At 39.6% G+C, this 24460-nt stretch overlaps 1 protein-coding gene across 2 annotated transcripts in view; it reads right to left on the reverse strand.

The window, feature by feature from the left end:
- The window catches only part of RAVER2 (ribonucleoprotein, PTB binding 2), a 47066-nt gene extending 23008 nt beyond the window's left edge, over positions 1-24058 (reverse strand). For both annotated transcript variants that reach the window (XM_063137881.1, XM_063137872.1), the window contains exons 1-3: positions 23834-24058; positions 6789-6855; positions 2475-2944 (exon numbers count right to left, since the gene is read on the reverse strand). In XM_063137881.1, coding sequence (XP_062993951.1) covers positions 2475-2944; positions 6789-6855; positions 23834-24022 — 726 coding nt within the window. In that variant the 5' untranslated portion in view covers positions 24023-24058. The remainder of the gene's footprint in view (positions 1-2474; positions 2945-6788; positions 6856-23833) is intronic.
- Between the last annotated feature and the right edge of the window lie 402 nt (positions 24059-24460).

The following is a 24460-nucleotide window of genomic DNA, read 5'->3' on the forward strand; positions in this document are numbered from 1 at the left end:
AAAGGGGAAAATAAAGCTTTGGCTGGAGGGGTGCTTTGACACATGCACTCTTCTGGATCACTACCATTAAGTTTCACTATTTCAGTGGCCTTTACTGTCTCACAAGCATTCCCTAAAACAGACATAATGGCATCAGTATGTGATTATCTAATCACCTAGTGAAAAGCAGGAATTACTTGTTGTATACTGTGCTCCACCCAACATTGCAATACTTAGTAATAGAATTAACATATAAAGATAGCTAAATATATTGAAACTGGCCATATTTATACAGATGTTGCTGGTTCCTAGTTGACTGTGTCATACCAATTTACTGATAGACATTTTCAGAAGGTATAAAGTTATTCCGTATCTGCTCAAGTAACCCCCACAGGAAATTCAGAGCTCATCAGGGCTCATTTCGTGCCAACAGAGAGCTTTTGCCCTTTGATAAACATGCAGCAGCTGTTCATTCTGTCCTATGGAATCACTCTGGAACAATATAAAAACATAAATAGGTCTAATCCACCTGTGCAAATTGTATCAAAATGAATTGAAGATTTCCACAAAACACCTAACAACCAGAACACTCCTAAAATCTATAAGAAAGCTATTAACAGAAAAGATACAGCAAAAAAATAACATCTCCTTATATCCTCAGACAATAATATTGCCACAGGTCAAACAGAGAGGAAGCAGTGTAGGGTTTTTGTGAACTATGTATAAACAACATTGGAGTAATGTTTAGAAAAATAACATCTGTGACCAAACATAGCCCAACTGAAAGAACAGTCTAATACAAATATATTTCCAGCATACCTGAGTGGAAGGAAATACAGCTCATTTAAAGAAAGGAGTCAGGGAATAAGAAAAGTCTTCAATGCCTCTCTAAATAGATAAGGAAGAATTTCTGTGAACATATGAAACTGCCTTGTATGGGAGTTAGACCACTCATCCATATAGTCTAGTATTTTGTCTCCCTAAGAGGGAGGGAGGCAGCAATATGCCCCAGGCAGCGGCGAGCCCTTGGGCACCTTTTTTGGTGCCTGCTAGGGTGTCCTACCCGTTCTTTTAAAAATAATAATATATTTTCTTACTGATGGCTGGGATCACTTCAAGATAAAGTGAGATCCTCAAGCTGCTACCATCTTCATTTCCCATGAATGCCTGGGAAATGAAGATGATGGACAGCTGCAGGCTAGGCTTTTGTCTACAGCGCACCCAGCCACCAAGAAATTGACTGTTAAAAGAAGAGAAATGTGGGTTCAAAGGACTTGTTTAGTGTGTTGAACTCTGCCTTGTATTTAGTCTTTTGAGCAGGTTACTTGTCTTTTGTGACTAAGCAAGCTTCCCATGGCAGCCATTTTGTAGTGGTCTCCAGGAGAATTTCTCAAATAGCCAAATATGCCCATAGGCCCAAAAAGGTTGCCCACCTATTTTAGGCAGAATTTAAAAACATTAATTTTAAGGCAGTGTTTGCTTAAAACTTTTAATTGCCCATGTGTGTGTATTTTTAGTTCTTATTTTTATAAACTATTATTGTTGATTATTAGAATAATAGAATCACAGAATCATAGAATAGCAGAGTTGGAAGGGGCCTACAAGGCCATCGAGTCCATCCCCCTGCTCAATGCAGGAATCCACCCTAAAGCATCCCTGACAGATGGTTGTCCAGCTGCCTCTTGAATGCCTCTAGTATATCTTAATTTGGGTTAAGATTGTTTTAAATATTGCTGAATTTCTCTGTTTGCTCCCATGGGTTTCCTTTCAGGGAAATAGGTGGGAAATAGGTTTTTAAAATAAATAAATAAATAAAGGGTTATAATTGTTTTAAAATGCAGCCACTTCAAAACAGAGATGATGGACTTTGTCATCTTTTTCAGTTTCCAAAATGATATCCATTGTTAATCTATTATAGCAAAATGAAAGAGCTTTATAACACCTTAAAGTCTAGGAAATTTATTGTCGCATAAGCTTTCATAGGTGACAGTCCACTTCATCAAATGTATAAACTGTTAGCTTCAGATAGCAGGTTGTCTGTACTAGTAATTATGTCTAAATTCAGATTATTTTGTGTCCTACAGCTGTAATAGTTTGATCTATTGAGGGAAATTTATTACATTTTTCTTAACCCCCACCCCAAAAAACTCCATCAGAGGCCTTAGATTTATAAGTAAAGGTTTAAAAATCCTCACAAGGCAGCTCTCTAAAATAGAAATTCTGTAAAAGTTGGCGATAAATAAACTATGCAGGGCAGTCTTCCAGACGGCCCTTTACATAATTTCCAGGTAACTAACACAGGACAACTATAGCCAAACCTAATAAAACCTTTATACTACTACTACTAGAACAGTCACAAACAAAGTATAATCACTCACTAGGTTGAACATATGAAGTTGCAAATCAAACAATGATAAATACATGTAAATAGTGTTGCCAAGCCATAAAGTATGCAAATACAGCACTTTGACTTTCAAAGATACATTTCTACATACCTGGTAGAACACAGGTTTATAGTTAGTTGAGAAAGTTTGCACCAGTTCTTCTCCATCAGTGTAGTCTATAGGGAGGTTTTCCACACAAAGGCACTTTGAATGTATGAGTTCTGGAGTTAATTGGTTAATATCCATCCACTGAGCAAAGACGACATTACCACCTAACTGTTTCCCTAGAAGGTCCAACCTAGCCTTAGCTGCAGAATCCTTTTTCATGTATTCCACAAACCCATAGCCCTTTGAATAACCAGTGATTTCACTATAAATCAAGAAGTGTCTCTCAACATTGCCATAAGGTCGCACCAACTCTTCAAACTCCTGTAATGTATAGGAAGAGGGCAAATTGGTAATGCAAAGCAGGGCATCAGTTGGCTGAAGCTGTACTGATATCTCTCTTCCACGAAGTGAGTGTTGGTGAAACAGCCGTATTGCGTTCTGAGCTTGTTCCCCATTCAGTAGAGTAACAAAAGCTGAAAGACAGCAAAATAAGCCAATATTTACATAATGGGGCCATTTGCACAACATGACAACTCACTGCAGTCCCACAGGCGCCAAGTTGCATATGCAACCCCCACTTGGGGCTGGTCATATGCAAACTGAGCAAACATGAGTTATGCAAGGGTTAAACAAAGGCATAACCCATACTCACTGGGTTCACACATGATAAGCCATGCGCAGGGGTTGCATATGTAATCTGGCGCCAATGAGCAGCACAGCTCACCGTGGGTTAAATAATGAGCTGCAGCATGTCATCTGAAGCTGGTCAATCTCTACCATAATTCATCTTCAGCAACAATGTTAGCATGATGAAGAAGTCTTGGAACAAGAAAAGCAGAAGAATTTCTTATGAAGTGGGTGGTTACTTCTGTGATGCCCCAAGAGGAGAACATACAGGAAGAACAGATGGCATAAAATGTAAATCTGATATGTTATTGCTTATATTTTTATTAACTCTGGATCAAAGTAAAGATTTAAAATTCATGATGGTAGTCTCTTGTCTCATCAAGAAGTGGGAGCTCCACTTCCACAAACTGTCTCTGCTGGATTTCCCCAAACACATCATCCCACTGGAGTCCCCCATCCTAAAATCCCAGGCTTTCCTGATAGCCCTTTGATCCTCAAGTGAAGCTCTTTGTGGGGAGGGGGCACAGGGGGCTTCAATTAGGTAGGAGGGATGGGAAATTTTTCTTGCATGAACATTCCATTGTATATATTCCAAAGTGCCTGATCCTTAGCCAATCACATAAAACGTTATTTTTTTATAGTATTTTTATCTCGCACCTCAGCCAAAAAGGCTCTCGGAGTGCCTTACAATCAATCAGTAAAGAAGACAGTCCCTGCCCTCAGGCTTACATTCTAAAAAAGAAAGACATAACACACAAGGAAAAGGGGATGGGGAGGGAAGGGGGGGAGAAAAAGAAATTAAGGAGACTGTTCAGCAGGGGTGGTGGGAAGACCCTGCTCCCCACTCTCATCTCTCAATGGAAGGGCAGACCAACAGCTCCTTCTTCCCCAGAGGGTCATGATATCAGTTAGCCCAGGGGCGGGGGTTGTTCCAACTGGAGCAAGCCCTGATGGTCTCTCTGCCTGCTCCTGTCTCTGAACACTGTACAAGCAATGCTTACTTTAATAAAATAACATTCTGTTTGAAGTTTTTAATCCCAAAGGCAAACTTTAAAGATTATTAGCAGTGCAATTAACAGCTCAAGCAAAACAAAGGTATGTGATTTTAAATAAAATCTAAAGTAACATGGGATGTACCTATTCGCTTCTGTAAGTCACTATTTTCTTTTCCCATGATGCTTTATCAAAAATGCCATAAAGTGGCTAGGAGGTGACTGGGCTGCCTGGCACACCGTAACCTTTTAAAGATACTGCTGACATATCAAATTTCAATAGAACCTTTTCCTGAAATTCAATTCCAGGAAGCTCTGGTTGCAAGATTACTGTTTAAGACAGAAAACATCTTTTATTCTAGATTGCCTATTAATCATCTGTTTCTACTAAACACCAAAACTCAAGCAGAAGTGAAATCGAGTGGTAAGATGATACCACTGAGAATCAGGAATGTTAACATTTTCTTTCAAGCCTGAGTCATCAGAGGTTACACTATCCTCAAGTCTAAGAGGTTTACTAAATAAATTATAAACCTAACAGTCACACTTTTTAAAAAACAGGTTTAACTCTGCTGTAGCTGTGGATATCTTCTATGAATTAAACACACAGATGCGCATTATTATTATTATTATTATTATTATTAGACTTTGTTTAACCCCCACTGACTGGGTTTGGTACTATTATTATTGCAATTATTATTATTTATTACATTTATATACCGCCCCATAGCCAAAGCTCTCTGAGCGGTTTACAAAAGTTAAAAACAGTGAACATGGTATGACATGCCATGGCTTGTTGTGGTTTATTTGGGCCCTGACAGCTGCGGGCACCACGTTGCATATCCAATCCCTGCTCAGGGGTTGTCATGTTGTGTGAGCAGGAGTTATACAAGATTTAAACATAATGCTAACACAGACCATGGGTTATATGGGGGTTGTTTAACCCTCGCATAGCCCACGTTTGCTGGTTTCGCATAACACAACAACCCCAAGCGGCAACCCACAGTGAGTTATCGTGTTGTGCAAACAGCCCCATTAAAGCTTGGTCTATAGACTAGATCCACTAGGAAGTCTTTCTTATGATTAGGCTTTCTTTGCATTAAATTTGCAATCAAACATTAAAATAGCAGTGAAACAGTAAAATTTCAGTGACCTTTTATTGTATAAGATATCCAGTGACCAACCAGAGTGTGTAATAACACACTATATCTCCTATAAATAAAGCAAATAAAATTCTAAGGGACACATCCTATAGGGAGATACTGTGGTGGCCAGTAGTGAGATTTAAAAAACAAACAGTTAGTGATGCCTACGGAATCACTAATTTCTCTTATCCAGATGGGGTACTGAAACTATTACTTTCCTAGAATTTTGTAAAGTTACCTTACCTTATTTCCAACTCTCTGTTGTGTCTTACACTTAGTGTTCCATATTTACATAGAGATAGGTTTGCAGTAAGTAATAAAAATTACTATGTCTAGTTAGAAAAAGTAGTACAGGTATCTTCTTAGAATAACCTCTGTTTATGGGTTCAACTCCACATTCTGTTTTCGGAACCTCAGGTCACTTTAATTGCACTAAATAAATTAACAGTGCAATCCTATACAGGTCTACTCAGAAATAAGTCCCATTTAATTGGATAAAGATTATAGCCTAAGACATGGTTTGCACATAACACTAATCAACCAATGAATTGGTGAGGCACACCAGAGCGAACAAGCAGCTGTCTCCTGTGTGCTTACCTCTTTGAATCAGCTTTCATAAACAACCCAATAGAACATCCCATTCCTGGGTTGTTTGATGAGACATGCGAACCTGGCACTCTGGGTTGTAGATGACAAACAAAGAGTTTTGACCCAACAACAAACCATGGGTTAAAACGCTAGGTTGTTTTGTCCCTTGGCAACCCTGAATTCCAGGTTCTCATGCTGCATCAAACAACCCAGGAATTGTACATGCCACTTTTTTTTTAATCAACACATTAAAAAAAATCAAAGCATTCTCTTACCAGCAGCTGGAATGCTTTGAAATAAGTTTCTGTTGGTGCTGTTGGTGCTCAAAGGAGTTGTTCAGATCTCACCTCTGTCTTGTATGTGGCAAAGGACAAGTAAGTCCTCCTTAAGAGCTATCACTGTGCCAAGTTTCATCTCTTTATCTTTAAAATGAGGGAGCTGTAAGCATTTGATTAATTTCTGTTGACTAGAGCAGTTATCCAAAAACAGGCGGTTCTGACAGGACAGAGTAAGAGGAGCTGCTCCAAAATCACCTCAACAGAGCTCTGGCTCGAATTTTGAGGCTAAATAGACCCACTTTGCACACCCCTACTAAACACTCTACTGCAAGTGCTCCTGAGGCAAACCTCAGGACCACATGGCATTATCAGAAAGGCTGCATCTGATCAGCATCTGATCAATTTCCTTACCTACCTTCCTCACAAATCAGGTAGCCAGTTCAGCCGAAATGGTATAGTATGGTTTATACAAACAAAAAAAGGAATCAAGGTGTAGGGAAGAGACAAAGGGAGAGTGCCAGCTTGAGAGTTGTTTAATGCTCAGTTATGTAACATCACACCATAGTTTTGTAATATATCTGAACTAGCACACTGCAAATACAATTTAACTTCATATATTACAGAAACATAACTAGTTTATAAAACATTCAAATCTAATATATATATTCTTATTTTCCTTGTTCTTACCTGTTCTTTTATTTTTGTCCACATAGCAATATTTCAATTCAAAGTCTTTTAATAATTCATGGATTTCCTGGAAGAAAAAGAAGATTTCAGTACTAGCATTTTGAAAATGTTCTAAAGAATTTTTGATAGGAGATGCTGCTAAACAAACATTAATTAGGAATGAATATGAGTGAGTACTCACTTCAACAGCAAATATGAGCCTTTGAAAAGTAAAGTTCATAAAATAATGCTTATTTTTTGTTTTATGAAAAAAGCTATCAAAGGCTGGCATATTGAGTTGCTCAATTACATAGTAAAGTGATTCAATGTATATTTTTCTTTTCCTTTTTTACTACATTGGATAACAAAACTACTACTACTCCTCACAGTGAAATCCAAAATACATTATCTTGTTATTTGTAGAAATAAAACACCAAACTACAACAATGGAATGCTAGGAGTTAAAGGACTTTTCTCTGCATAGGATTGTATCCTAAACCAATGCCAATTAGCTGTAAAACATTTATGGTTACAGGGCAATCCCTCTTTGCTACTAACATTTTACATCTTGCTTGCACAACATATCAAGATGGTATGCTGAAACCATGCAGATCACTACTGAAAATAAGACTATAAAGTAGCAGTTAAAGACCAATATGAACCGCCCAGAGAGCTTCGGCTATTGGGCGGTATAAAAATGTAATAAATAAATAAATAAAATAAATAAATAAATATTATTTTGAGCATTTCTATGAACTTTACTTCTCTTATGATGCATTCCCCCCCCCTATAATTAGGCAGTTCTGTCCCAATCCCTATGGAATACAGTAACTAGCACCTGTTTTACAGGTGCTAAATGCTTATTCTTTCCAAGGGTTGTCACAATCACTTTTACCTAAAGATGCTGCGCATTAATTTATCAGTGAAGAAAAACATTAGAGTGATGTTGGGCTGGCTTCTTCTCAATATATTCCAGCTTTATGTTTCTCGTATGCTTTTTATTGCCATGCCTCATATTTATATGCTTATGCATTGTGACAATCTATTGTGATGTGCCTAGGCTTTTTTGTGTTTACATAATTTATGTTCACACTACATCTTATTATTGAGTGATTACTGGGTTTAGGAGTTAAAAACTAGGGAGAGGTTACATTTTACAATGTATATAGCAACCATACTCAGGTTGGTAAAATCAAGATAGTTCTAGAAAGAACATGAGCTTTTCTTAATAAACAAAAATATGCTCAGCCCGTTGGAGTTAGAAGCGTATTCACTCATAATACACAGAGACAGAGAGCGAGAGAGAGAGAGAGAGAGAGACCTAGTTTAAACTGGTTTTCTTCTAGCAAAAAGGAAATGAGGGTCACATAAACTTTTCCTTCCAGGAGTTATAGGTATAAGGAACAGGGGCTGCACACCTTGTCCTTAGGGAAGGGACTGTATCAGCAAGCCCAGGGGAGTGACTGGACAACAATAGTGGAATGCAGGACACAGGAAGAGATCATGAGATCTTGATCATTATGAAAAGTAACACAAAGGCATTTTAATAATATGCACAGACATTGCTAGTCTTTTTTCCTATTTGTATTATACTTCCAAATGTCGCTTTCTTATTTCTTAACCCACTATACTGTACTATTAATGAAGGTTTATTTGGATTTGACTTGATGGTTGGGTTAGCTGCTTCCACTTCAAGGTATTATTATTATTATTATTATTATTATTATTATTATTATTATTATTATTATTTATTTATATAGCACCATCGATGTACATGGTGCTGTACAGATAACACAGTAAATAGCAAGACCCTGCCGCATAGGCTTACAATCTAATAAAGTTGTAGTAAACAATAAGGAGGGAAAGAGAATGCAAACAGGCACAGGGAAGTGTAAACAGGCACCGGGAAGGGTGAAGCTAACAGTATAGAGTCAGAACAAACTCAAAGTTTAAAAGCTATAGGGAAAAGAAAAGTTTTTAGCTGTGTTTTAAAAGCTGTGATTGAGTTGGTAGTTCTCAGGTGTTCTGGAAGAGCATTCCAGGCATGAGGGGCAGCAGAGGAAAATGGACGAAGCCGAGCAAGGGAAGTAGAGACCCTTGGGCAGGCAAGAAGCATGGCATCAGAGGAGCGAAGAGCACGAGCGGGGCAATAGTGTGAGATGAGAGAGGAGAGATAGGCAGGAGCTAGACCGTGAAAAGCTTTGAAGGTCAACAGGAGAAGTTTATATTGGATTCTGGAGTGAATTGGGAGCCAATGAAGAGATTTCAGAAGCGGAGTGACATGGTCAGAGCGGCGGGCCAGGAAGATGATCTTAGCGGCAGAGTGGTGGACAGAGACCAGCGGACTGATGTGAGATGAGGGGAGGCCAGAGAGGAGGAGGTTGCAGTAGTCCAACCGAGAGATAACCAGTGCGTGAACGAGAGTCTTGGCAGAAGAGACAGACAAAAATGGTCGAATCCTGGCAATATTATACAGGAAGAAACGACAAGATTTAGCTACTGCCTCGATATGAGGAATAAAGGAGAGCGAGGAATCAAATATAAAGCCAAGGCTACGAGTTTCCTTGACCGGAGTAAGCGTGACATCGTTGACAGTAAGAGAGAATGAGAGATGAGGAGAAGGTTTAGGAGGAAAAACAAGCAGTTCAGTTTTTGCCATATTGAGTTTCAAACGGCGATGAAGCAGCCAGGCTGAGATATCTGAAAGACATGCTGAGATACGATCGTGGACATCAGGAGAAAGTTCCGGAGATGAGAGGTATAGGCTAGGTTTTTACATGCAGCAGAATGAATTGGAAAAAAACCTGCCAGAATGCTGACATGAAAGAATGAACTGCACCTCTTCAAACTGAGCTAGAAGATATTAATTTTGAATGGTTGACTGCTATGCTTGTTCCTATTTGCAAGATGTTTTTAATGTAGGGATGTATTTAAAAAGATAATTTATCTTCCCACCTACAGTCTCAAATGGTACTAGCTCTTGTACTTCCTCATTTTTGCTAAATATTTAGACTAGGCCTCGATTCCATCACAGCAGGTGCAACAAACAGTTTGAATGGAGATAAAATCAAGCAAGTCAGACAGGCAGAAAGGAATAGAATGTGCCAAACTAACAAATAAGTAGGCATGTTTAATATAGCTTGAAATTCCCTACCTGCATAAATAAGCTTAATATTGAGTTTCTGATCTGAATAATTTGATATCCTGATCAAGCCATACACGCACACGATTGGTTTTTAGAAAACCACAAATGTGCATGTATTAAGCAATATGAGAGGTACAACTTTGGCTGCAAGGCAGAACAAAAGATGTTGGGAAAATGCTGGAACTTCAGATACTAGCTGAAGCTCATCAGCATTTGAACTGGTATTTTTCCCTCCCCTCACTCAGTCCAATGAAGAGGTTGGCTGGCATTGCCAAACTATCTCTTGCTTCAGGCAAAGCACGGTGTAAGGAGAATAAGTCAGCTTGCATAGAAAGAGTTTTCTCTTGTCAGCTCCAAGCAACTTAAACAGCCTACTGCAGAACACAGGCTCTAGTGCCAGCCTTGGAGCAAGGGCCGGTGTTGAGAGAAATATTCTTTCTTCAATGGTGCCTACAAAGACTTACTCCTTGATATAGCATCTCATTTTATTTACTTATATCCTGCCTTTCTAGTGCCTGTGCACTACACAGAACAGTTCACAATTTGATATAAAAGCATTAAAAACACCTGATGAGGTAAAAATACAGTGAGGTGAGATCAGTCCTGATAGCCATGCAATGATGCAAAGGTAACTGCAGAATTTCTGCAAAGAGAGGCCAGAATTTTAGTGGACGCAACGTGTCTCTTTTTGCAGGTCACATTCAACTGTCTAGTGTTCTTGGGCTCACATCAGTATTTCAACAATGTGTAGTTTGACAAAGGGCCAAACTACAAATTATGCTAAAAGTATGTTTAAGTAATGTGCAACTGACTATTTCTCTTTCTTTAGAGCTCCCTCTGCCAGATTAGGACAGCAGTGTGTGAGATTTAGCTCTTTCCCATTGAACCATTTCCTGGCAAAAACCACTCCTAAAGTTGCTATTTGCCCCTCAAAACAGCACTTTCAGGGCAATGTAGCAGCTTTGGCAAGAAAACTGTTTTTGGGAGATTAACTCTCTTCCCTTTGCCACAATCCCAATCTCGACTGGGGCCCCATAGCTACTTTTTCTAAAGAGAGACATGACCAGTTTTAAGCATGTTAGTTAAAAACGCAACATGTAGTTTGCCCTAAACAACCTGATTAAGTGCCTTTTAGAAATACACATCAGAACTTATAGGGCTCTAATAAAACTCAGTTTGTTACAGTGAATCTCTCCACTCTAAAAGGCTTCTTATATCACAGCACACTCCTGTCTTGCCAACCTGCTAATTCAATATACATAGCTAAATGGGTAATAGGGTTTGATCCGAAGAGGATCAAGTGTATTCTTTTTAGTCAAATTGGATACCAGTCTCTTATTTCATCGGTTAACAGCTGTCAAATGCCATGTTAATAAAACATGATCCTGCTCCTCAGACTATCTATCTACACACAGATATTATGCTACTGAGTAAGCAAGCACACCTGCCCAATGGCTGGTTTATACAAGAGAATACAATTGTAACAGAAGGGGAATACAAACTGTAATAGGGAATTTCTTTGAGGTCTTCCTATCACTGCTTCAAAAGGGAGCAAATAGCTACTATAAAGAAGCATTTTTATTTTTTTGTACAAGATATACTTTACACTTATAGAATATATAGTTGAAACTGTATCTGAAACTTACACAGGTGTCATCTACTTTTGTCAGCACACATCATTCTCCTGGGAATAGTCCATCAAATAAACAATTCCCAGCTCACACCTATGAAATATTTTTTAAACGATTCATACAATAGAGTAAACTAACTAATACTGTACTTAAACAATGCTGTGCAGCCTGGCAGTGTTTGCGCACTTACAAATAGGGCTGCCAGAGTCTAACTCCTAAACTACAGATTGCAACAGTTGGTTCAACAGCTTTAAATCAGAGAGAATGAACATTCAGAAATGATATCTGATGCTAAAGCAATACATATTCTTGGGGCAAAATTGGTGTCTTACTTGCTATGTTATGGGAAAAAGGGAATCACAAAAAAAAAAAAATCAAATTATTTATCAGCATCACATTTTATACCACCATTTTTCCAAGGAGATCGGGTACACATAGGGCTATCTAACATTTCATTCTCACAACCACCCTGTGAGATATGGGAAGTTCTCCAAGGTTACCCAATTAGCTTTATGGCTGAATGAGGAGTTTAATCCTAGTCTCCCCAATCCACATCCAGCACTCTATCCATTGCACCACACTGGGATCTCAGGGCAGTATCCAATGTGAAATGAGCACTAACATAAATTATATTGCGATAGCATAAAGTATCTATAATGCAACACCAATAGCATTAGCTGGCATGACAGATTTTTTCAGGGAATCTGAAATTCTGTGTTTCAAATTGTAGCTTACTATTCACTATTGTCAGCCAGATCAAACAACCAGATCAAAATAATACAAAGTACCTTATATGAATTTAATTTATAACCATTCTCTTCAAGAGACCTAATTCTCCTTAAATCCTAATATAACAACTTAACTACCACGGAAAAATCGGTAGATAACATTTAGCTCCTTATCAGTCAGCTATGCTGACAGATGCATGTAATAAGAATTTCTCGTTATCCCATGTTACATTGAGAGGTCCCTTTTCTTGTTTATTTCCAGTAAAGCTAAGCATAGCCTTTGGCTATTACTTATTGCCTCTATGCACTTCCTCAGTTCCCTAGGTGGATGAGATAATAGATGGTAATGAAATCAGCAGTGTCTTTTATGAAAAGGAATCAGAAATGTAATAAAGAAAAGCTGCCCCATAAATTCTGAGGCAAATCACTTAATTATGAAAAATACAAGCTACAACACTACATTAAATAAACAGAGATGTAAAACAAATATTATGTTCCACCAAAATTTAAAAGTTTTAAATTCATCAATATCTTTTAAAGCCATTTATATAGTAATCAAGACAGTAACCATGTAAATAAAGAGTTTAAACATTAAATAAGAAACTTGTTCCTGAAATTCCTTTCCATTAGCCATTTCTAAAATGATTAATTGATGGAGAGCACCATAGGATGCTGCAGACCTCCTTCCCTGGGCACATAGACAGAGTTATGAGCAGAGAGTGGGAGATCTGATCATGGATCTTCCCTCCATCTCGTAGTTGCAGCAGAACACTTCTGTTACAAGGTAACAAAAGCAATCTCTAGGGAGAAATCAGAGAGTAAAGGGTGTGTGTTGATGAGTGTGGGGGGAGGTGAGAGACCAACCATAGATACTATCTTATGGTCCCCTCCAACCCATAAGATTGCACCCTGAATTGTGTCCAACAACACAACATAGAAACAAGAAATAATTTAACAATGACCCATGTACAACAATAAAGATGTATGAAACTGTAGGGCTAAACCCATTCTTGAGGGTCTATGGTTTAAATTTCACTAGGAAGTATTAATTAGGTCTTTCCATTTATTTCATTTTAATTTCATTTATTATACTTCTCTACTGCACTATGGTCAGTTCACAAAGTTTAAAAGCTATTAAAAATACATTCACATAAAAACATAGACAGCACATACAGATAATATATATCTAAAACCAAATTCTAGATGGTTACATGTGACTGTGGAGGTTTCAAGCCCCGATCACTCTGGTTGGCAAAACAAATCCAAGGTTTCCAGCATGTGTAAAAATCATTGTCATTATACAGAAATAATACAAAGAAACAATTTTTCTATAAACCTATTATCCTGCTGCCTCCCTTCCATAACATTTACCATATTTGTCAGTTTAATCATATATGTCATGTCTTAAATTCTATAAATCTACTGTTCAGACAAAGGAGAATGAATATTTCCCAGCTACAGGAGATAACCATTTGAGTCACCATTAACAAATGCAGAATCATTTTGATATCCTCTGTTGAAATTATCTCATTAACATAAAATAAAAATAATCATAGATCCAATGGTAAATAATTTCCAGTCATATTTTTATTCATTCCAGAATAAAAATCCAGTAAGTTTTAATTTTGAGAAATGACCAAAAAACATGTTCAAGCACAGGGGTGGGCAAAATTAGCCCTTTACCTTCTGTGGTAAAGGGCCAATTTTGGATACTGGGCAACTAGCTAGGAGTCACAGCAACAACAACAAAACCCATTCATTTTCACCATGGGTAGACAAAAAAAATTATAAGTCTTTGTTTTTCTGTTTCAATATATTCTCTTAATATATTTTCTTACATTACTTAAGCTCTCTTTCCTTTTTCCTTTATTTCTCCCCAATCCTCCCTCCACCTCCCCATTCATCCTACCAAGGCAAAGTGGTAAGCATGGTGGCATGAAGATACCATGGAAATACTTCATAGTACGGGTGCTCTGGTTGTTTTCTCTATGCGGTATTTTCAGTGGTGCTTTCTTCACTAAGAAAATGAAGAGGAGACACACATATGGCTATGGAGAGCTGCACATTGCCCATTGCTGTTCTAGCAGATTCATATAACCAACATTTATCACTTGTTCTGGAGTGGATTCTATTTTATCTTGATGGGATCAAACCACTAACAGTTCAATTTATAAAAAATTTCTTTGGAATTCATGCATAATTGTTGCTTGCCGTTATACAAAATTTCCAAATCCATTTCCAGATTTCCAATGTTATTTCTTCTCTAAAAATTCATTCCCCATGTGTTCCCTTTCTTACCGAACAAATAAAGCCCACTTGAAAAAAAAATGATGGACAGATTTCTATTGTGCCAGAAACAAGCCAGATGTTTCTGCTTTCAAGGGTTTTTACACTCTCATTCTTTAGAATTTCTAGAAAAAGACTTACAGTCATGTTGAAGCAGCTGTTAAGACAAATACTTTACCACTTTCTCACATCCTTAGCCAGAAGTTTTCTGTTTGTTTTTTGAACTAAGGGAGCAATCCTATGTCCCCTAGACAGCCTCTGGGGGATATAGGATCATTCTGCTTCCTGATTCTGAGCTTGAAGGCAGCTTTCCCAGCTCAGAGCCAGGATACCACGCCCCCCCCCAATTCTCCCCCTCATAGCCAGTGCAAAGAGAACTCCGCGGGCTCCCTATCTGGCTGAGTAAACAGAGAACAGGGCCTTCCTGGGGGTGGAGAGGAAACTGGAGAGGCTGGCTTATGCCTTTACCTATTGCTACTCCAGCCTCCTTCTCTCCCCCTCCCTGAAGCCTCCACCAGACAGACAAAATTGGCTATCTAGCTTAAATACAGTGCAGGAGGTGCAAGGCGTCTCATACTCTGCATTGGATACACGTAAACCTTCGTGTTCGGAGGCTTACATGTACCCATAGGATTGCATCCTAAATGACTTCGCTAATTTTGTGAAATTTTGAGAAACCTCTTTTAGAACTAAAAGCTGTACTTCCACAAGATAAAAAGTATGTTAAAGAAATGTTGGTTATTTTCAAAATTAAAGACCTGCATATGTGTATCTCTCCAAAACTCTCAGTAAACATATCTCCAAAATAATTACAACTTATGAAATATTAATCACTTGACACTTCAGCTTCAAAAGCATATTATGACATTTCTCTGTACAGGGAACATGAGTAGTTGAGTACCTATCAGTCTGAGCTGTGAACTTTCAGAAATACTAGAATACCAGGCTCACACTGAACACTGTAGATAAAAGCTCCTGTCTTGGATGCTACCTTCTGGTGTTTGGGGGAGAAAGGGAAAAGTCTGCTGCCCAATCACAGCTACAGTAAAACCCTGGATTTCAACACTGTTTTCTATGAGCAGCTCTCATTTCTGCCCTGGGTGTTGGGGGGGGGGAGTTTAAAAGAACCAGAAGATGGGCAGACAGTGCTTTTTAAATAGTTTATAAATGACTTAGAATTGAGATTGAACAGTGAGGTTGCCAAGTTTGCTGATGACACCAAATTATTGTGTCACATTTAGGGTGATGACATAATAATTTGGGACTGTGAAGAGCTCCAAAAGAATCTCTCCAAATTGGGAAAATAAGCATTAAAATGGCAAATACAGTTCAACATAAGCAAGTGTAAAAGGATATACACTGTGGCAAAAAATAATGAAACTTCAGATATATGCTGATGGGATGGCTGGTGATGACTGACCAGGAAAGAAATCTTGGAGTGGACAGGTTCACATGATCACTGAAGGAAAATAAGTCACCATGGCTTATCTTCCTTCCTTGATTGTGAGAACCCGGTCAGTGTATAGCGGCTGTGAAAAAGGCAAATTCTATGTTGGGCATAATTTAAAAAATGGAGTTGAGAGTGCTAACGTACTGCACAAAGCTGTAGATATTGATTATATTCAGACCTCATGGCAGCATGTGGTGACAAATCATGGGTTAATTAACCCTTGAATTGTCGGTATGCCCATCACACATGAGCCACTTCTTGGTTGCATTAGCAACCCCCAGATATTGCCTTCGAGGGTTGTTGCCCTGACATCTGAACAGGGGCACTTGGGGATGTTTGTGTGTTAAACAAACCCAGATTAACTCATAGCTTGTTCTTGGGTTAAGTTGGGGTTGTTTAACCCATGAACAACCTGAAGTCCTCCTGTTGAGTCATCACAGAAACAACCATTGAAGTTGGCAATCAAGTGTGGTTAATGCGAACAGAAAAAAACTTGAGTGCAGTGAATGAGATTTATTATTTTATTTATTACAACATTTGTATACCACACCACATCTAAATAGATTTCATACCAATGAACAATAAAAGATACAAAACAGAATAAAAGAATAAAACACTATGTCATAAAAATACTATTCTTTAATAGAAACAGAATTCTAATAAAACTGTCGCTTCCTGAAGGCTTCCTGAAATAAACGTTTTTTCCCCCAGAAGGTGCTGGAAATAACACAATGTTTACACCTGCCTGGGACCATCATTGGACTCCAGGGAGTCCAATCAGGCCATAGGTCCAAGTAGAATCATCAGGAGCATACCATGGGCAGGCTGGTAAGGAAGAAGATGCTCTCTCAAATATCCTGGTCCTAAATTGTTTAGGGCTTTGTACAGTAGTGCTAAGACCTTAACCTGGCGCAGTAATGAATAGGCAGCCAGTGTAGTTCACTCAGCAAAGAAACTGCATACTAAAAAGAAGCAGCTTCCAACAACAGCCGAGCTCCTGTGTTCTGCAATAGTTCCAGCTTCTGAAGAAGTTTAAAGGGCAGCCCCACACACAGTGCATTGCAGTAATCCAGTCTTAAGGTTACTAGTGCCTGTACCACTGTGGCCAAGCTATCCCTGTGTAGGAGAGGCTGTAGCTAGTGAACCAACCGAAACTGGTAAAAGGCACTCGCAGCAGACGTGGCTGCCTGGGCCTTAAGAATAGTGATGCATGTAGGAGTACCCCCATACTACACACCTGATCCTTCAAGGAGAGTGCAATCCCATCCAATATAGGCAATAAGCCTATTTCCTGGATTTAGGAACCACTCACCCATACATGTGATCAGTATGCTGATGATACTCAGTTCTACTTCTCCTTGTCGTCTAAGTCAGCTGGGGTGGTGAAGGTGCTGGACCAGTGCCTGGAGGCTGTAATGGACTGGATGAGGGCCAATAAACTGAAGCTGAATACTGATATGACGGAAGCTTTGTGGATTGGTGGTTCTGGAATCCTGGAATTGGGGAAGTGACCTGTTCTGGATGGGATTGCACTCCCTCTGAAGGAGCAGGTGCGTAGTTTGGGAGTACTCCTAAATCTATCCTTGTCACTGGAAGTCCAGGTGGATTCCATGGCCCGGAGTACTTGGGGCCAGCTTCAGCTGATTTGCCAGCTACGGCCTTTCCTGGACAGGGACATCCTAGCCACAGTAGTGCATGCACTGGTAACTTCCCGATTAGACTACTGCAATGCACTCCATGTGGGGCTGCCCTTAGAGATGACTCAAAAGTTGCAGCTAGTGCAAAATACAGCAGCTAGACTGCTGGCAGGCACATCTTACAGAGACCACATAACACTGGTCTTAAAGGAATTGCACTGGCTGCCTATACGCTTCCGGTCGGAATTCAAGGTGTTGGTAATGACATTTAAAGCCCTAAACAGCTTGGGACCTCGATACTTGGGGGAGCACCTCTCCCTATATATGCCTGCCCGAGACTTGAGATCTGTTGGAGGAGCCCTCCTCTGCATCCCACCAGCACAACACATATGCTGTGGTGGAACATGGAAGAGGATTTTCTCTGTGGTGGTATATAGTAAGTTCATAACAAAATTGAGATTCATAATTTGCAGAAGCTCTCAAATTCTCCTCCCTCCGCTATACAGGATGGTTTCAGCCAGAAGAATAAAAGGAACCTTTTCCCTTTCCCATGGTCTGGAATGACCAGCACCCTAGCTAAATAGTAATTAAATCCTCAGGTTCAGAGCTGGAAGATGTCACCAAACTTGAACCCTCTATTGCTATATAAATAGTAAGGAAAGTCCAGGTTGGGTGTAAAGGGAATTCAGGGTGCAATCCTATGCATTTTTAGACAAATAAAGGCCTACAACTCCCAGCCATGCTGCCTAGGGCATCTTGGGAATAGTAGGTCTTTTTCCTTGCATAGGATTGCACCTTAAGTGTCCTTTTCCATTTTTTCCTACCCTAACTCCCCAGCCACCCCCCACCCCACCCAACACAAAGCCTGAACAGCATTACAAGACTCCTGTTTCAGGCTGACTGGAGCACTGAACAAGAACACTCCTTTTAGGGCCTGGGAATACCCTTCAACATTTTGCTGCTATTCCACTAGTTATAAAATATTTTTAAGGCTGCAATCCTATGCACATACACCCAAGAATTCACCCCAATGAATTCAGTGGGATTTTATTCCAAGCAAATATATTCACCTTTGAGTTATTAATTTTGCACTATCCTATGTCTATTCAGAAGTAATTCTTACTGTACTCAATTGGACTTATTCCCAAGTAAATGTTCATAGGATTGCAGCCTTAGTAACTGAAGACATAAGATGCCATGACAAAGCTTATCAATGACTAACAACCAGGAACAAACATGTTTTAATATTGAACTACAAAAGATACTTCATAGTAGATATGACACCAAAGTATCACAGAACTGTTATGTCAAAGTTATTCAACCAATGCTACTTAAATTAATGAGTTATTTAAAAAGATCAGATGATAAGACATTTCTTTCTACACTTTTTATCTCTCTTTCTCTCTTCCTCCCTTTCCATGCATTCCATCCCATTCTCTCTCCCATTCGGTTGCCACTTCCACCCTCTCAATCAGTCAACATTCAAAACCACTGAGCCCTTATGGGAATATTTTTAGGGTCCCCCCCATTTAGCTTTTTTCCCCTAAAAGATTTTTTCAACATGTTCAGAAGCCAGGTTCACCCCAAGTCTGCTGATACCTCCCTCTTGTGCATATATGGTGCTACAGCTCCATAAGTATAGGAAGCTGAGAATCAAAATAGAGGGAACGATAAAAAGTAATCACAGAAACATGAGACACTGTATCTACATTTTCCTAAAGAAAATTGCATCAGAGAACAGTCCAATCCAATGCATCCTCACTTGAAGCCCCACTGATTTCAATGGGACTTACTTACTTGTAAGTACACACCGATTGAAGATTTAAGACATCTCATGAGTAAGGTAAATCTTCATGTAGATTTCTTTGCTAGATTAAAAACTCGGTGCATAGATAATATGCATTGTGATTCAAGAGGCCAATTGAACCATACAATCCCCACCCATACTGCTTTGAGTGAAGCATATTCTCATCTTGGTTTGTAATGTGAATCTCCACATACACAGCTCCATCACTTGTCTTTGGCCCATTCTTTCTCATAATCCCTTGCTGGGCCCAGCTATCTCTGGCTTCAAGACTATATCGTGGCTTAGTATGATGGACATCTGTTTATATTTTGTTCACATACATAATTAAAATGTATACTTGCTGTAAACAGCAGTGAAAGAACATCCTTAACAACAGAAGGCAAAGGGAAATAAAGTCTTTCTTTTAAATCATCATCTAAATTATTGTTGCTTTGACAATGCAACACATTTCCAAAAGCAAAATGTATTTGGACACCATGTATTTACTCTATCCATGTGTAATCCACTATTCCTATGGATAGAGCTCTGAGCATACACGGGCAACATGGCTAACAAAAATGAAAACATCTTGACAGTTAACTCCTTTTTTGGTAACACTCCTTACAATCATATTGCTGCTTTCTATTGCAAGGTTTATTTGCATCAGGAAGATACATGCCCTCAAATTACTTTTAAGCACAGCATAGTAACTTGCCCCTCTCTGATAGAAAAACTCTTGAATGACTAGTATATTTGAACGTATCCTCCTACATGTGTCAAAAGTCAGAAAGTACAATAAACCAGTATAAAAATGATACAGGCACATACAGATTATTGTAGTTTTCCCGTTTGCATTAAGAAGAAAAAGCACACACCAAATCAACAGTGAATTGTGTGCTTCCGCTTTAGAGTACCTGTTTTAATAGTTAATCTACAACAGGACTAAAGGATCTAGTTATATGATTTATTAATACTATCCTAAGTAAACCAGACCTACTGCTGATAAATTATTATATAGTAGCAAATGGAATGGAGCATAAATGCAAATCTTCCTGAATAAACTACATTAGTGCCAAGCAGACTGAGGAATACGTAAGCACTTATTGTGACAAGAAGTTTTGATTTGAGATTTTAAAACAAAGAATAAGAACCTTACACATTTTTAACTATTTATGAAAAACTCATGTGACAGAGCTAACAGACCCAGTGTTTAAGATATTTACATTTAGTTGAGTTTTTCTATCATGAATGTGCCCACCCCACACCAGCAAATCCATATAAAGGGCAATATAGAAACATAAAAGCTTTAAAGGATCTCTCTTCTTACGACCACCTCACAATAAATAAAAGTAATTGGCATGATTTCTGAGAGAACTATACAATGGGACATTTCCTATTCTATAGACCTGCTGGACTTTTGATAGTTCGATTTAGTGCATAATAGAATAGGACAGTGTCATCTTCTCTTAATCATTCACTTTCATTATAACATTCACGGACCAATTCAGTGATACTTGTTTGTCTGCTCAGAAGGACACATATAAGTCCACAGTACCTTTGCCTTTACCTTGCTAACTCCTCACAAATACTCTCTTCATTGTAGCCCCGAACTCCTTTGTGATAGCAATTCTGAAAATGGGTTAGGTCAGAATGTCATATGGAACTAAGCTGTAGCATGGGCTGCAAATGGAAGTCTGCTACAATGAGGGACGAAGGTTGATAAGGGACAAGTGATTGTGCAGGAAGAGTTATAATATGGACAGTTGTACCAAACAATGCAACGGTCTTCATTTTTTACTTTTAAAAAGTTTCTTTAAAACAGTACATTTCATTAAAAGTATGTCCCTAGTAAAAGTTTTCCGCATCTAAACATGGTGGTTTTCTAGTGAATACTACTAGCCCACCTAAACCTCACGACTGTACAATCTACCAGCAGCTTCTAAGGCTGAGGTGGATAACGTGTAGCCCTCCAGATGTTGTTGGAGTGCAACTACCATCAACCCTAGCTAAATAGCTAATGATGAGGGATGATGGGAGTTGCAGTTCAACAACATCTGGAGAGCCACACAACTTCCATTCCTGCTCTAAACTAAATAATCTGAATAATCTGTCACTCTAACCTAAGGCAGACAATTTGTTCAGTATTCAGAAACACATAAGGAACTAAATTGACTAATTTGCATATTTAATTGCACATGGCTTGACAATTGCAAGTTATTTGCATCAACCTACTGGGTATGACATATTTTCCTAAGATATTTTTATTATGAAATAGAAACCATCAGATAAACTTGAGTCAGTCTTTGATATAGAAATCAAGATAGTTATAAAACATAGTAAAAATTAAATCTGAGTTTTACTTGTTTAGGGCACAATCCTGTTCACGTTTAGACAGAAAAAAGCCCTACAATTCTCAGTGTTCCCCAGCCAACCGTGCTATAAAGATGAGGTGGATAATGTGTAGCCCTCCAAATGTTCCTGGACTGCAACTCCCATCAACCTTGGTTAATATAGCTATGTCAGCATAATATATGCTGGTTGAGGAATTTGCTGGGAGTTGTAGGACTTCTTTCTGCTTAAACATGCATAGGATTGTGCCCTCAACTATTTCCAAGCCTTTAACTATTTTCAAATGCATCTGTGCAATCATGATAATCATGAGGACATATGCCTATATCTTCTCTTTGAACTACGAACAGCCTTCGCAATAGGACATAGTTATCCTAAGCAACAGATAGAAGAAGAGCCGGGGGAAATGAAGAAAACTAACTACCTTCAGCTATCTGTTCACAGTTAATCCTCCCCTACTTCTTGTTTAACAAGACCTGTACACTTCTTCACCTTTGTTCAGTAAGCACCTTTGTTTCAGAAAAGGACTATATGACTTCTACTCAATACAGTGGCTGGGATCAAAAGACCTACACAACTAGTTCTGCATGCCCAAGGGAACTTTGGGCTTATATTTCTCAATGAACAGCAGTCTTCCTGCAACCATTTCTGAAACTGAAGGGACCGCCAAAAGAGTTTGCAAAGAATTTAGATTAGTTCTTTAGATCCAATGCCTAGCACAAAAAGGCACTTCATGTTAATAGAAAGCATTATGGGATGAGCACCCCCAGTATAATCCATACACCTTTTCTAAAGTCACAGACAAAACCAGGCTTGTAAATAGCCACTTGCCTGGTTGTCTGTGGAACTAAGTATCTTCTCCAATAACCAGACAAATATATTCTTTTGTAAATTTAAAAACATGAAGCACAAATGACAGATATGGGTATATGTAGGCAGTGAGGGAGGTAGAAATATTTGTTGGTTAGCAGGGCTAGAGAATAATACCAGCCTCATTACATGCAACTTTAAAAGGTGTTTCAAAGAAAATTATATTAACTAATTGTGACAGGATAGCTCCACCCATCAAAATTTCCCCCTTTTATACAGCCCTGTCCCATGAGTTTGGAAAATCTCGGTTGCCAACCTATTATCTACAGATTATGGAGAAATAAAATGGCATTTACGAACCAGAACTGCCATCAATGTTAGCAATGGGAAGTATTTACAAGTTATACATGCACTCATTTTCAAATCTAAAACTCTTGTGAAGCTTTCCTCCACCTACCCTATAGTCATATCCCTAATAAGTGAATCCAATTTTTAAGATGGTTTCAGAGAGAGTAAGAGGCATACAAAGAAATACACAAATTAAGAAGAGAATATACAAGATGCATGCCCAAAGGCAAAACAAAACATGGTGAGGATATCAAATAGAAAGCACCTCTACTTTCCAGGTAGGACAACAGAAGCAATATTTGCTTTCCTGCTGGTCTTAACTTTCAGGGCTAACGTTTCTGCACATATCTTCCCTCAGCCCCCCTCAACTGTGGAGAGGTTCCTACTCATCCCATTCCCTCAGGAGTACAGAATAAGGGTGTCTACCTGGCCCACTATCATTTCCTCTGGAACTTTTGGAGTCTTATTAAGGCTCCCCCTACCATCCTTTTCCATTGGGGTGGGGTGACTATTTGCACTAAAAAACAAAAACAAACCACACTTACTTACCTTGTTCCTGGTATATATCCATGATCTCTGCTTTTCCTAAACCGTGGGCCCCTAGACGCCCTCTCTCCCCACATATGGGGTTTTTTCCCTTCCTGCTTAAAGATTGGGGTTCCCTACGTATTTTTCCTCCCCGGAGGAGCCCAGAATTCGAGCAACTTGTCACAACAGTTGAAGTCAGTCCCGTCAGTGTCTCCACAAGCGCATACTTGCAGCCCCTGCGGCTTACCAGCCCCTCACCCCCGACCTGGGGAACCTGCCCTCATCGAGGGTCTCTGCCCTGCCCTGTCCTGCCCCTCACTGCACTTTCTACGCTTCGCGGAGCGGGGAGGGGGAAGCGTGCTACCCACCTGGCTGCTGCTCTCGGCGGGCAGGTTCCTCAGCAGGATCTTGCGCCTGTTGCTAAGTTCCCGCCTTGTGCTCTGGAGCCTGCGGGCGATCTCCTCAGGGGCCAGAGGGCGAGGCGTCTCGCCCGCCCCCACGACGGACTCCCCCAGAGCCCCGAGCAGTTCCGCGCCGGACCCCGCCGTTGCCGCCATCTTGCCGGCCCAGATGCGAACGCGCTCTCGCACCGCCCGAGGGAAAAGCGCGCGGGGGGGGGGTAGGGGTGGGGGGAGTGAGCTCGACACCACCCCGAGCTCAGGCACCAGCTGCGGCGAAGTGCGGCTCGCTGGGACACAAAGAGAACGCAAGGAGGTCTCCTTACCCGCCTCCTTTCTCTCTCTCTCTCTCTCACACACACACAGCCCGTGTGCCCCCTAACCTCTAAAGTCTCTCATTACACTTCTGCACCCCCTATACACACACACAAACATCTCGCCTCAAAACCAACAACGAGACTTGTGGCATCTTAAAAAAAAAAACACGATTAAGTTTATTCTGGCATAAACTTTCGTGGATTAATATCCCACTTCTCGCCTTAGGATCTCCCAACAGTAGCCAGACGGGGAGAAAAACAGCAAATGGTACACTTTTGC

Source organism: Elgaria multicarinata, chromosome 1 (genome assembly GCF_023053635.1).
Source record: "Elgaria multicarinata webbii isolate HBS135686 ecotype San Diego chromosome 1, rElgMul1.1.pri, whole genome shotgun sequence".
NCBI lineage: Eukaryota > Metazoa > Chordata > Lepidosauria > Squamata > Anguidae > Elgaria > Elgaria multicarinata.